Here is a 9,591-nt window from a genome sequence, read left to right as displayed (position 1 = left end):
GAGGCGGGGCCTGGGGCGGAGGGGCCCAGCAGACAGGAGCCCTGGCTGGGGTCGCCTCAGCTGCCTGCTGCGTGTGATGCCATCAAGCTCGTGTGACGCCATCAAGCTCTCTGCCTCAGCCGCCTCAGCCGTGTCTGCGAAACTGCAGCCTAAGCGGGCTGTGGGGCTGTGGGGCTTCGAGGGCTGGCGGCTGGCAGCACACTCAGCCAAGCTGCTGGGCACACCTGGAGGCTCCCCGCTGTGCCGGGCTCCTGCTACGGGGACACAGCCTGACAGGGTGAAGGAACCCGGCTTCGGGTCAGACAGGCCTGGGTTTGCACCCCGGCAGCTCTGGTCGTGGAGCTTTGGGCAAGTGCCTGGGCCTCTCCGAGCCCCTCCTCATCTATGGATTTGGATTGTAACGGGAATTTTGCTGTAAGAGTGAAACAAAGCAGTTATACCGGGCTCCCACCCAGCTCCTCTCCCTCCAGGCACTCACCTGCCCCTCAGCAGCGGGGAGGCTGCCTCCCGGCTCAGCAGACAGACACGGGGTCGTCAGGACCCTGCGGTCTTGGCAGTGAGGGCCAGAGCTCTAGAGTCAGGGCTGGGCTGGGAGCCAGAAGCCCCCACCACTTGCTGTGGCCTCAGTTTGCTCATCTCTACAATGGGCTGCTGTGTGCATTAAAATAGCTCACATGGAGGCCCATGCTTAGCAGGTAGTAAGTGCTCGGTGCAACTAGCAACTGTGATGATTCTTTTGGGTCTGATCGGAGCCCCCATGAGTGGTGGGACCCACAGTTAGCTGTCAGCCGGCGTGCAGTGACCACAAGGAACCCAGGGCTGCTCCTTCGACCACCCACTCCCAAACCGGAGGCTGGCAGCTGGGGACGGAATACACTGTCCTGGCGCATCCAAGCACATTTCTGGATGTGCCCGGGCTTTTAAAAAGAACAGCTTCAGCCCTGTACAGTGTGGCTTGCTGGTTGGAGCTCTGGCCCATGCTGGGAAGGGCTGTGGGTTCGCTTCCGGATTCCTAGTCAAGGGCACGTACCTGGGTTGCAGGTTTGGGCAACCAGTCGATGTGTCTCTCTCACGTGGATGTTTCCATGTTTCTCTATCTCTCTCCCCTGCCCTCCCTCCTTTACATGCTCTCTGAAAATCAAATGGAAAAATATCCTTGGGTGAAGATTAACAAAAAAAGAACCATAATAACAAAAAGAACAGCGTTCTTGCTCCCTGCAGGCAGAGCTTCTGCTGCCTGTGGGCTCGCGGGGCACTGCCAGGGAGCCAAACACCGTGGCCAGGGTGATCTTGGCGGGGTCGCCTTGAACTCAGGCGGTCACACACACTAAGGGGCCTTACCGAGCCAGACCAGCTGTGTGAGGTTCTCCAGGCCCTCGATCCTCTCGATGATGTTATTGTCCAGCTGCAGCTTCCTCAAGTTCTCAAACTGCCAGAGGTTGTCAATGCGGAGGATGTCTGAAACAGGCCGCGGAGACCGCTGGCTCCAGCCTCGGCGTAAGGTTAGAGTCTAGCGCAGTGTCCTGGGGGCTGAGCTGATGCTACGCACACGCAGGCCCCGCCCCGCTCCTGCATGCAGTCTGTGGGCGCCCTGACTGGGCTGAGCACCAGGAGCTCAGGACACAGGACTCGTGCGGCCTCCGGGGCCAGGCTGAGGGCTGCCCAGGACACCAGACAACTTGGGGCACAAGGCACAGGCCGGGGTCCGCCTGCCTTCCCTCTGCCCCATGACAAACGGAATCCAGGCTGCAGGGTGAATGCCTCCTTGTGCACTGGGGGTGGGTCAGTCGACTAGTTCAGACATTTTGGAGGGCAATTTGGCCACATTTACTGAAATATTTAATGTCTGTGCCCTTTGACCGTGCAGTTTCTCTACTTGGGATCTGTCTGCAAAGACACACTTGTGTATATGCCCAAGGAAATACCTCTAGGAACATGGTGGGCAGAAAGATAGGGGGACCCCAAATGCCATATATGGGGTGTTGTCATACAGCGACAGGCAGGCTCCATGAGTCACAGGAGCGCCCACCCTGTGGTCCCTGAGGGCCCCCTTTACAGTCACAGGCCAACTTGCTGTCTGGCCGGACACACACAAGGCACTGTGGCTTCTATGGCTGCAGCCAGTGGGTCCTGAAAACCCTGAAGTTTGAATAAGTGTATTCTGTGTATGTAAAATCCTAGAGGGCTGACACTGTCCCCAGTTCACTCTAGAAGCTACAAATAACTCTACTGCTTACATGCCCCTTTGCTCTATATTTGCTTTTGTAATAACTGCTGAAACTTAGAGTATGCTCATTGTAAGACGAAGCGGGGAGAAGGTGTCCTTAATAAGCACACATTTGGGGCAGCAGTTTCAGTTTTCACTCAGGGGGACGATATTCACTGAGGTCCTGGGAGAGACACAGCACCCTCCCCACTGCCCTCTTCCAGCCATGTCTCCCTCGGTGGAGGGGGGTGCGGGGGGAGGGGCCAGCGTCTCTCTGACCCAGAGTCCTGCCTGTCCTGGGCCCCAGGGCCAGGTAGCACTGGGGTCTGTTCTGCAGCTCTCTGACCAGATTCCCAGGCTGCTTCCGCCACCATCCCTACTTGTGCTTCTGGGTGGCCCAGGGCCGCCAGGCGCCAGCACCTCCCATCCCGGTCTGGATTTCCCGGGCACCTTCTCTGAGCCTGGCCTGAGCCTGAGCCTTGGGTGCAGCTGACCTGCAGACACCACTCCTCAGGGTGGCTCTCACACTCCTGGGTGCTCGCCGGGCACCCCTGCACGCTGGCTTTCCCCACTCATCAGCAGTTCGTGTGGAAAAGCCAAACAACACAACAAAATCAGGATCTACTTGGCAGTTAGCTCTGAACGAGCCGCTAGCAGGATAGGACTACCTCAAACGCCCATTATCTTCAACGTGGACAGAGCCCTCCTCACTGCCATCGCCTCGGTCTCGGCCCGTGCCCCTAGACTCCCTGCTCCCCAGGCCCCGCCTTCTATCCTCCTGCAGCCGTGGGACCCTGTGAAACCTAAATCCCTGTCCCTCCTCTGCTCAGGACCCTCCGAGGCTCCCCGCTCCCTCACTATACAAACCACATCCCTCTCCAGCCCCAGGCCGATTCTAGCTGACCCGCCACTCTCTGCCTGTCTCCACCCAGGTCTGCGCCCCGGGCTTCTGTGCTGGCTGCTTCCTCTGCAGTCAGCACCTTCCTGCATCTCCGCGTGGCTCCTTCCCTTCCCGCCTTCTAGTCTTTACTCAACTGTCACCTTCTGGGTGAGGCCTCTCACCAACCGATAAAACACTGCGTCCACCAGGTCCCCTTCCCCCTCTCCTGACGTGATTTCTCTCCACAGCACAAGCTGCCTGCAGCGGACACTGTTCTCGCCTCCGTTTTCTTCTGTGTGTGTCCCTCACTTGAATGTCAAGCTCCATGAGGACAGGCTTCTTCTTCTTCTTCTTTTTTTTTTTTTTTTTGACTTTTTGTTCACAGTTGAATGCCTAGCACCTAGACAAGCACCTGGCATGTAACAGGCACTTGGTAAATTCTGGCGGAAGGAACCCCGGCTGGGCGGGGAAGCATCAGGAAGGGGGCAGTGCAAAGCTCCCTCTGGTGACAGCCGTTCTGCAACCCCTTAGCCTTCCACCACCGAGGCCAGGGCCTCACTGCTCTGGGTGGCCAGCCCTGCAGAGCTGGGGTCACCCTGGAGGCCTGTGCGCTCTGTGGGCTGGGGTCAGGGCCTTGCCCACTGCTGGGCCCCCAGGGTCTGGCCCAGACCAGCTGAGGCAGGGCCTCAGGGAAGACAAAGAGGGTAAAGGAAATCAAATATATGGTGACAGAAGGAGCGGAGACTGGGGGCCGTGCGCAGATGCTAGAGTGTACAAATGCTGCTGATAAAGTTGTACACTTGGAATTTACAGTGTTATTAACCAATGCTACTTCAATTTAACTTTTTTTAAAAAAAGAAGAAACCTCCCACCAAAACCAGTCAAAAGAAAGAAAAGAAAAGAAAAGAAAAGAAAAGAAAAGAAAAAAGAATTCCTTCTTGTTGAGCAGATGGCTCAGCAGGCTGGCTGGGAACCCAGGACACAGCAGGACTATGAATCTGACCAGTCCCTCCACTGTGGCCCGCCTGCATGTGAGAATTGTGAGAATAATCAAGTAATCTTTTCCGTCAAAGAAGGGAGTTTAGGCGACTGCCACTTTGAAACCGCAAAGGTCAACCCCTCCCACTTTCCTTTAAATTAGCACAAGAATGTGAGCCTAAACTCTGACCAATCAAGAGTGAGGGACAGACGGTGTGTGTCAGGGATAAAACCCTGTGTAGGTGCCCGCCCTCCTGCAGGAGTGAAGATACTGCCTTGCTGTTGGCTCCCAGGATCACTTGTGTTCCACCAGGACCCTTGGTTTGGGGGCTCGCCTTCTTTCTAACATGCACAGTGCCTGGCTGCAGGCTCTGTGCCCATCTCTCCTGCTTCCTCTCACAGCTCTCACTAGCCTTTTTTAATGAACCCAAACTGTGCACGTTGTCTTACCTTGTCCTCCCAACCAGCCCTTGGCCAGAGACTACAATGATCCCATTTCACAGATGGGGACACTGAGGCACCGAGATTCTACCTGGTCCCCAGCCACATCTTCCCAGTAGGCTACCCGGCCACTCTTGCCCAGCTCCCTGCCCATGGCCCTGTGCCACTCCTGTCTTCTGCTCCTCCTCCAAAGCTGTACCTGCCCCCCCCCCGCCCCCCACAGCTGTGCTAACCGCTTGGGACCACCCTCCTAGGTTCCTCCGCCCGAGGACACTAAGGCCTCTGTGGGTCACTTACATTTGGAATGGGAGAATTTTATCTTTTTATACGGGAAAAGCCTGGAATTCTGGGGCTGGGATGTGGATTGGAGAAAGTCAGGGGGTCCTGCCTGGAGCCCTGCCCGCCCAGGGTACGCACTCTGGAAGTCCAGCTGTAGGGAGACGACGTCCTTAAAGAGGATGCCCTCCTGTTTGGCCAGCTGCCCAGCCTCCTCCTGTGGGCCCTGCTCCCCGACGGCCAGCTTAAGCATGTCGTCGTTCATCACTCTCGGCTCCAGTGAGTTGCACAGCCGGTTCATCTTCCCTAAGAAATATCACGTTTGTGCTCCACAATCTACTTCTCCCTTTGCCTGAGGACAGGGCCGGTGGGCATCCTGTTAAAGTGCTGGGAGCACTGTGGCGGGTAAGGACACACAGACGCTGCCCTCCTCCCACTGCTTGGCCCCCGGCACCGAGGGGTTAGGACATTGGCACCAAGGCTGCTCCAGGGCTTCCCCGGGCAACCATGTACGCCCATCCTGCCTGGTGCCCTTCCTTGGCCCCACAACCACAGCTGTGACCCTACCCCGGACAAGGGATGGTGCCACACTGGTCTCTTATCCTCTGGAGCTCAGCTTCCCTATGGCCGTGGTCACCTTGGGCCTTGGGCTTCTGTGCCCACCCTTGTTCAGGTTTCTTGGTGCCACCACTGAACATTATCCCAGCCAGGCATGCTAGCCCGCAGCTGCCTCCTCTGAGAGCCTCAGCCAGCCAGACAGCCATGTCTGTATTGCCTCCCCCAGCTCCCCCCGCATGCTGCCCAGTGTGTAGGAGGATACCCACCAAGCTGGTCATTCATGTTTCCCCTGAGAAATGTGAGCATGGGCTTCAGGATAAGAGTGCCCACCAGAGCTGGCTGCTTGAGCTGGGGAGAAAGTGGGGCAGATGAACAGAGAGAAGCAGAGATGGAAATCTGGGGGATCCAGGGGAAAATAGACAGAAGGACAGACAGACTGGCACAGACAGAGGCTGCCTTCTTCTTGCTGGCTTTCCAGCCCCTAATGTCCCTGATTTCAGGCCCTGTGAGAGTTTCCTACTTCTGGCATCAAATCCTCCTTCACTTAAACTAACCCAGGAGGTTCTGTTGTTAATGGTCCAAAGGAATTGGGTTGAGATACCGCAGGCAAAGCGGGGAGCTGGGGACTCGGTCAGTCACACTGTGAGGATGACCAAGCTGCCATTCCTGGCTGGGCAGAGCCACAGCCCTGGGAAGCCAGGGCATCCGACCTCCTCTCATCACCAGCCCCTGAGTGAGAACATCCCGGAGACTGGGCCCGCAGGAAGACACCCTCTCCGTCAGTCTCCTGGCGATCCCCAGATCCCGCCTCCCTAACCTCTGCAAACTCAGTTCTCCCTCCGACTGCACCCTGCTTCTCACCTCGCTGCTGTCTTTGTCTGCACGTGTCCCCAGCATCGGGGCCTCCCTGAACCTCCCATCCTCCCTGCTCTGCTAGCCCTCGACACCGCACAGCCCCTGTCCTCTGCCCTTTATCCACGGGGTTCTGTTTGGAGAGAGCGCTGGTGGCGATGGTGTGCACCACAGGCCCGGGGCCTGGCAACCCTGCCACTTGGCCTTAGGCTGCCACTGCCCCGCTGCCCTCCCCGCTCCTTCCCCACCATCCACTGAAGGCAGCTTACGAAAATATGCATCTTCCAGTTCTGGATTTTGCATGATCAGATGTCCCATGCTTTTAGCTCTCATGCGGCCTTTCCTTCTCCCCCCAGAGGAGGCACAGCCTCACCTGACCCCAACCCCATCCCTCCGACCCTCCCCCTTGCCTAGTCTCTACCTGCACCGTCCATCTTCCTGCTCCTCCCATTTGTCGACACTGGCTACATCTCCTGCCCACAAAAGATGTTTCCTGCCCTCTGCCTTTCTCTATATCCCTACTCTTCTGAAATAAATTTTTCTAAAATTTCCCATAACTTGACACCGAGTTGCCTTTGGGGACATTTTAATGTGCTGTATTTGGCAGATATTACCTGTAAGGTGTTTGTGCTTTTTCAAAAAAAGGTGCTGTACTTGGGGAAATTATTCTTAATTCTGATTTCAAAACTTCAACTGACTTATCATCCCTCCCACATCAAGGCCTGGCACCTATGTCAGATCAAGCTGCTTTCGGTCCAGCCCAACAATCGCCATGCAGGCAGCTGCCTAGCCCACGAGGACAGGATTTAGACCCCGAATGTGCATCCTTTGGCAACTCACCTCACCGGCTAAGCCTTGAATTTCCCAGCTATACTAGATGAATAATTCCTCCCGCCTACATTTGTTTAAGATCATTTATTTAGTCTACACACATGTAATGAATATCTACATGTTATGATTACGACAGATCTCCTTATCTCTGTTTCAGAATAAATCATATAGTCATACAAATGTTTAATTAGAAACTATGACAAAGTTGTAGGTGTCGGGAACTATGATAGCATGCATTAGGGGCACCTGGCCTGGCCAGGGAGGTGGGGCTGAGCTCTGAAGGAGTAGAAAGAAGGAGAGGGAACTGCACAGTGAGGGCCCTGATGTGGGAAGAGGACATGTTCCACTTTGGCTGAAGTGATACAAGCTTGGAGAGGCCTACAGGAGCTCTGGGAGGCTCCTGGGGCTTAGCAGGGGCAGCGACATGATAAGATTTTAATTTTAAGAAGCTCACTCTGGGGCAGAAGAATCTCTCTCATACATATTGGTCAAAAATATCTGACAAAAGACAACCTCAGCCTGCTGAGACAGGAGTCCCCCTTCTCTTGCAAAGGTACTTCATACTTGGTAGTGTACCAAATCTGCGTTGAATTGAACTGAGAAGTCATATAAAAAAGATTCTGCCTGGCCAGTGTGCTCAGTGGTTGAGTGTCAACCTATGAACCAGGAGGTCACAGTTTGATTCCCGATCAGGGCACATGCCTGGGTTGTGGGCTTGATCCCAAGTGTGGGGCGTGCAGTCAATGGTTCTCTCATCATTGATGTTTCTATCTCTCCCTCCCTCCCCCTTCCTCTCTGAAATAAAAATATATTTAAAAAAAAGCTCACTCTGGTTGTACTACTGAGAATGACAAGAGTCATGAAGTGAGAGATGACCAAGGAGGTGGTGAGATGTGGATGTGAAAGATCTTTAGGAATTTATTTTATATGTAGAACTAGTCATTTGCAGTTTTCAGATAAGAAAATGGAAGCTAGTTAGGTTAAGTCACATGCCCAAGTTTATACATCTAGTATATAGCGGAGCTGGAGAACATGACTCCAGAGGCATGTCTTAATCATGACTCAGCTGTTCCCAGGGCACTGTAGACCATCATTGTCACTGCCCATAATGTTTTCCACAGCTGTTCTGTGTCAGGGTCAAGTCCCAAATAGTCCTCCCTAGACTCCCTAGAGTCTAGAGGGTTTTTATCATAATTTACCACCCAACCTGGGTTCCTGTTGTCTTGCCTGTTGATAGTTTTGTTGGTGAAGACCACAGGTAGGAGGTAGAGAATGCGCCTCAATGGAGTAGCCTCTCAGGAAAAAACAGATCCAGAATTATCCTAGGAAACAACAATCTGGGATCAACTGGATCTGAAAAATGAACAGTTTACTGAGTGCTTACTCTGTACCAACTGCACAAGTGTTATTTAATTACGTCAGCTCTGGAGGCCATTACAGAAGATTCCTAGTGCCCTAATTTCCCAGATAGGAAAACTAAGACTCATCAGGGGAAGGAAATTGTCTAGTCATACAAGTAGCTACTGACAAGGAACAGACATGGAACTTGGGTATCCATATGCCCAGCCAAAGTTCTTTAAATAGCACCAAGATGAAGAATAAAAATAAGAGAAATAATTTAACGACAGTTATGAAGTGGGATATAAGAGTTGAATTCTTGAAGAAGTTATCAGTGGATTTTCTTTCAGATTCCTTTCTCTCTAAGAAAGGGATCAGGCCGGAAGCCTAGGGGATCAAACCGCTTAAAAATCTCTTCGGGCTGGCCGGCCCGGGTGGCTCAATGGTTGAGCATCAAACCAACGACCCAGAAGGTCACAGTTGGATTCCGTCAGGGCACATACCTGGGTTGCAGGCTCCATCCCCAGGAGCGGGTGTGCGGGAGGCAACCGATCAATGATTCTCTCTCATCAGTGATTCTCTTTCCTTCTCTCTTCCTCTCTGAAATCAATAAAAAATATTTTTTAAAAATCTCTTCGGGCCCTGCCCCCTGAGGAAATGCTTCCTTAGTATTTCTTTCTAATCCAGAGGTTTGAAAGCCCAGGACTAGAGTTTTTACAGATGGGAAGGGCTGGGCCAGGTACCTCGGAGAAAAAAGTCAGAGAAAAGAGTTAAGTCGGGCTCTGTCAGCCCTCCCAGAGATTCAGCTCCCGGGCCTCACCTTCTGAAGCGCAGGCTACCAGGCTGGTTCCCGCAGAAGTCGCTCCGCTCAGTTGCTAGGAGAGCCAGAAGACGCCACTCCGTTGCTAAGGGGAAGTTAGGAAGTAAACATCCTGGGTGAAAGTTGATAAGTCGCGTAAAAACATTCCTGGGTGGGGAAATACTCCTGTCACCAACCAGCTTTAGAGAAAACAAATGTTCCTCCAATCAGCACTTCTCATGGGCGGGGATCTTTCTAGCCTCGTCTCTTTCCTGCGCCTACTTGAGTGATTGACTTTCCTGTTCTCCAATAATAGTAGGGATTCTAGATTGACCAATATATAGATGAATCAAAACACACAGACTCGTTCGGAGGCGGGCCAAGGGAGGTGCCGCTGCGCTAGACTGCGATCCCGGCGACTTCGCTTGCTCC

The 9,591-nt window shown here is 53.7% G+C and overlaps 1 protein-coding gene across 1 annotated transcript in view; it reads right to left on the bottom strand.

Moving 5' to 3' along the window:
• Positions 1–9,585, bottom strand: part of DRC3 (dynein regulatory complex subunit 3) — a 53,993-nt gene extending 44,408 nt beyond the window's left edge. The window contains exons 1-4 of the mRNA XM_006773957.2: positions 9,181–9,585; positions 8,250–8,375; positions 4,923–5,087; positions 1,342–1,458 (exon numbers count right to left, since the gene is read on the bottom strand). Coding sequence (XP_006774020.1) covers positions 1,342–1,458; positions 4,923–5,082 — 277 coding nt within the window. The 5' untranslated portion in view covers positions 5,083–5,087; positions 8,250–8,375; positions 9,181–9,585. The remainder of the gene's footprint in view (positions 1–1,341; positions 1,459–4,922; positions 5,088–8,249; positions 8,376–9,180) is intronic.
• Positions 9,586–9,591: the final 6 nt, after the last annotated feature.

This window comes from Myotis davidii, unplaced genomic scaffold (assembly GCF_000327345.1).
Source record: "Myotis davidii unplaced genomic scaffold, ASM32734v1 scaffold207, whole genome shotgun sequence".
Taxonomy (NCBI): Eukaryota; Metazoa; Chordata; class Mammalia; order Chiroptera; family Vespertilionidae; genus Myotis; species Myotis davidii.
The sequence above is the reverse complement of the archived record's forward strand: the minus strand, read 5'-3'. Positions and strand labels throughout refer to the sequence as shown.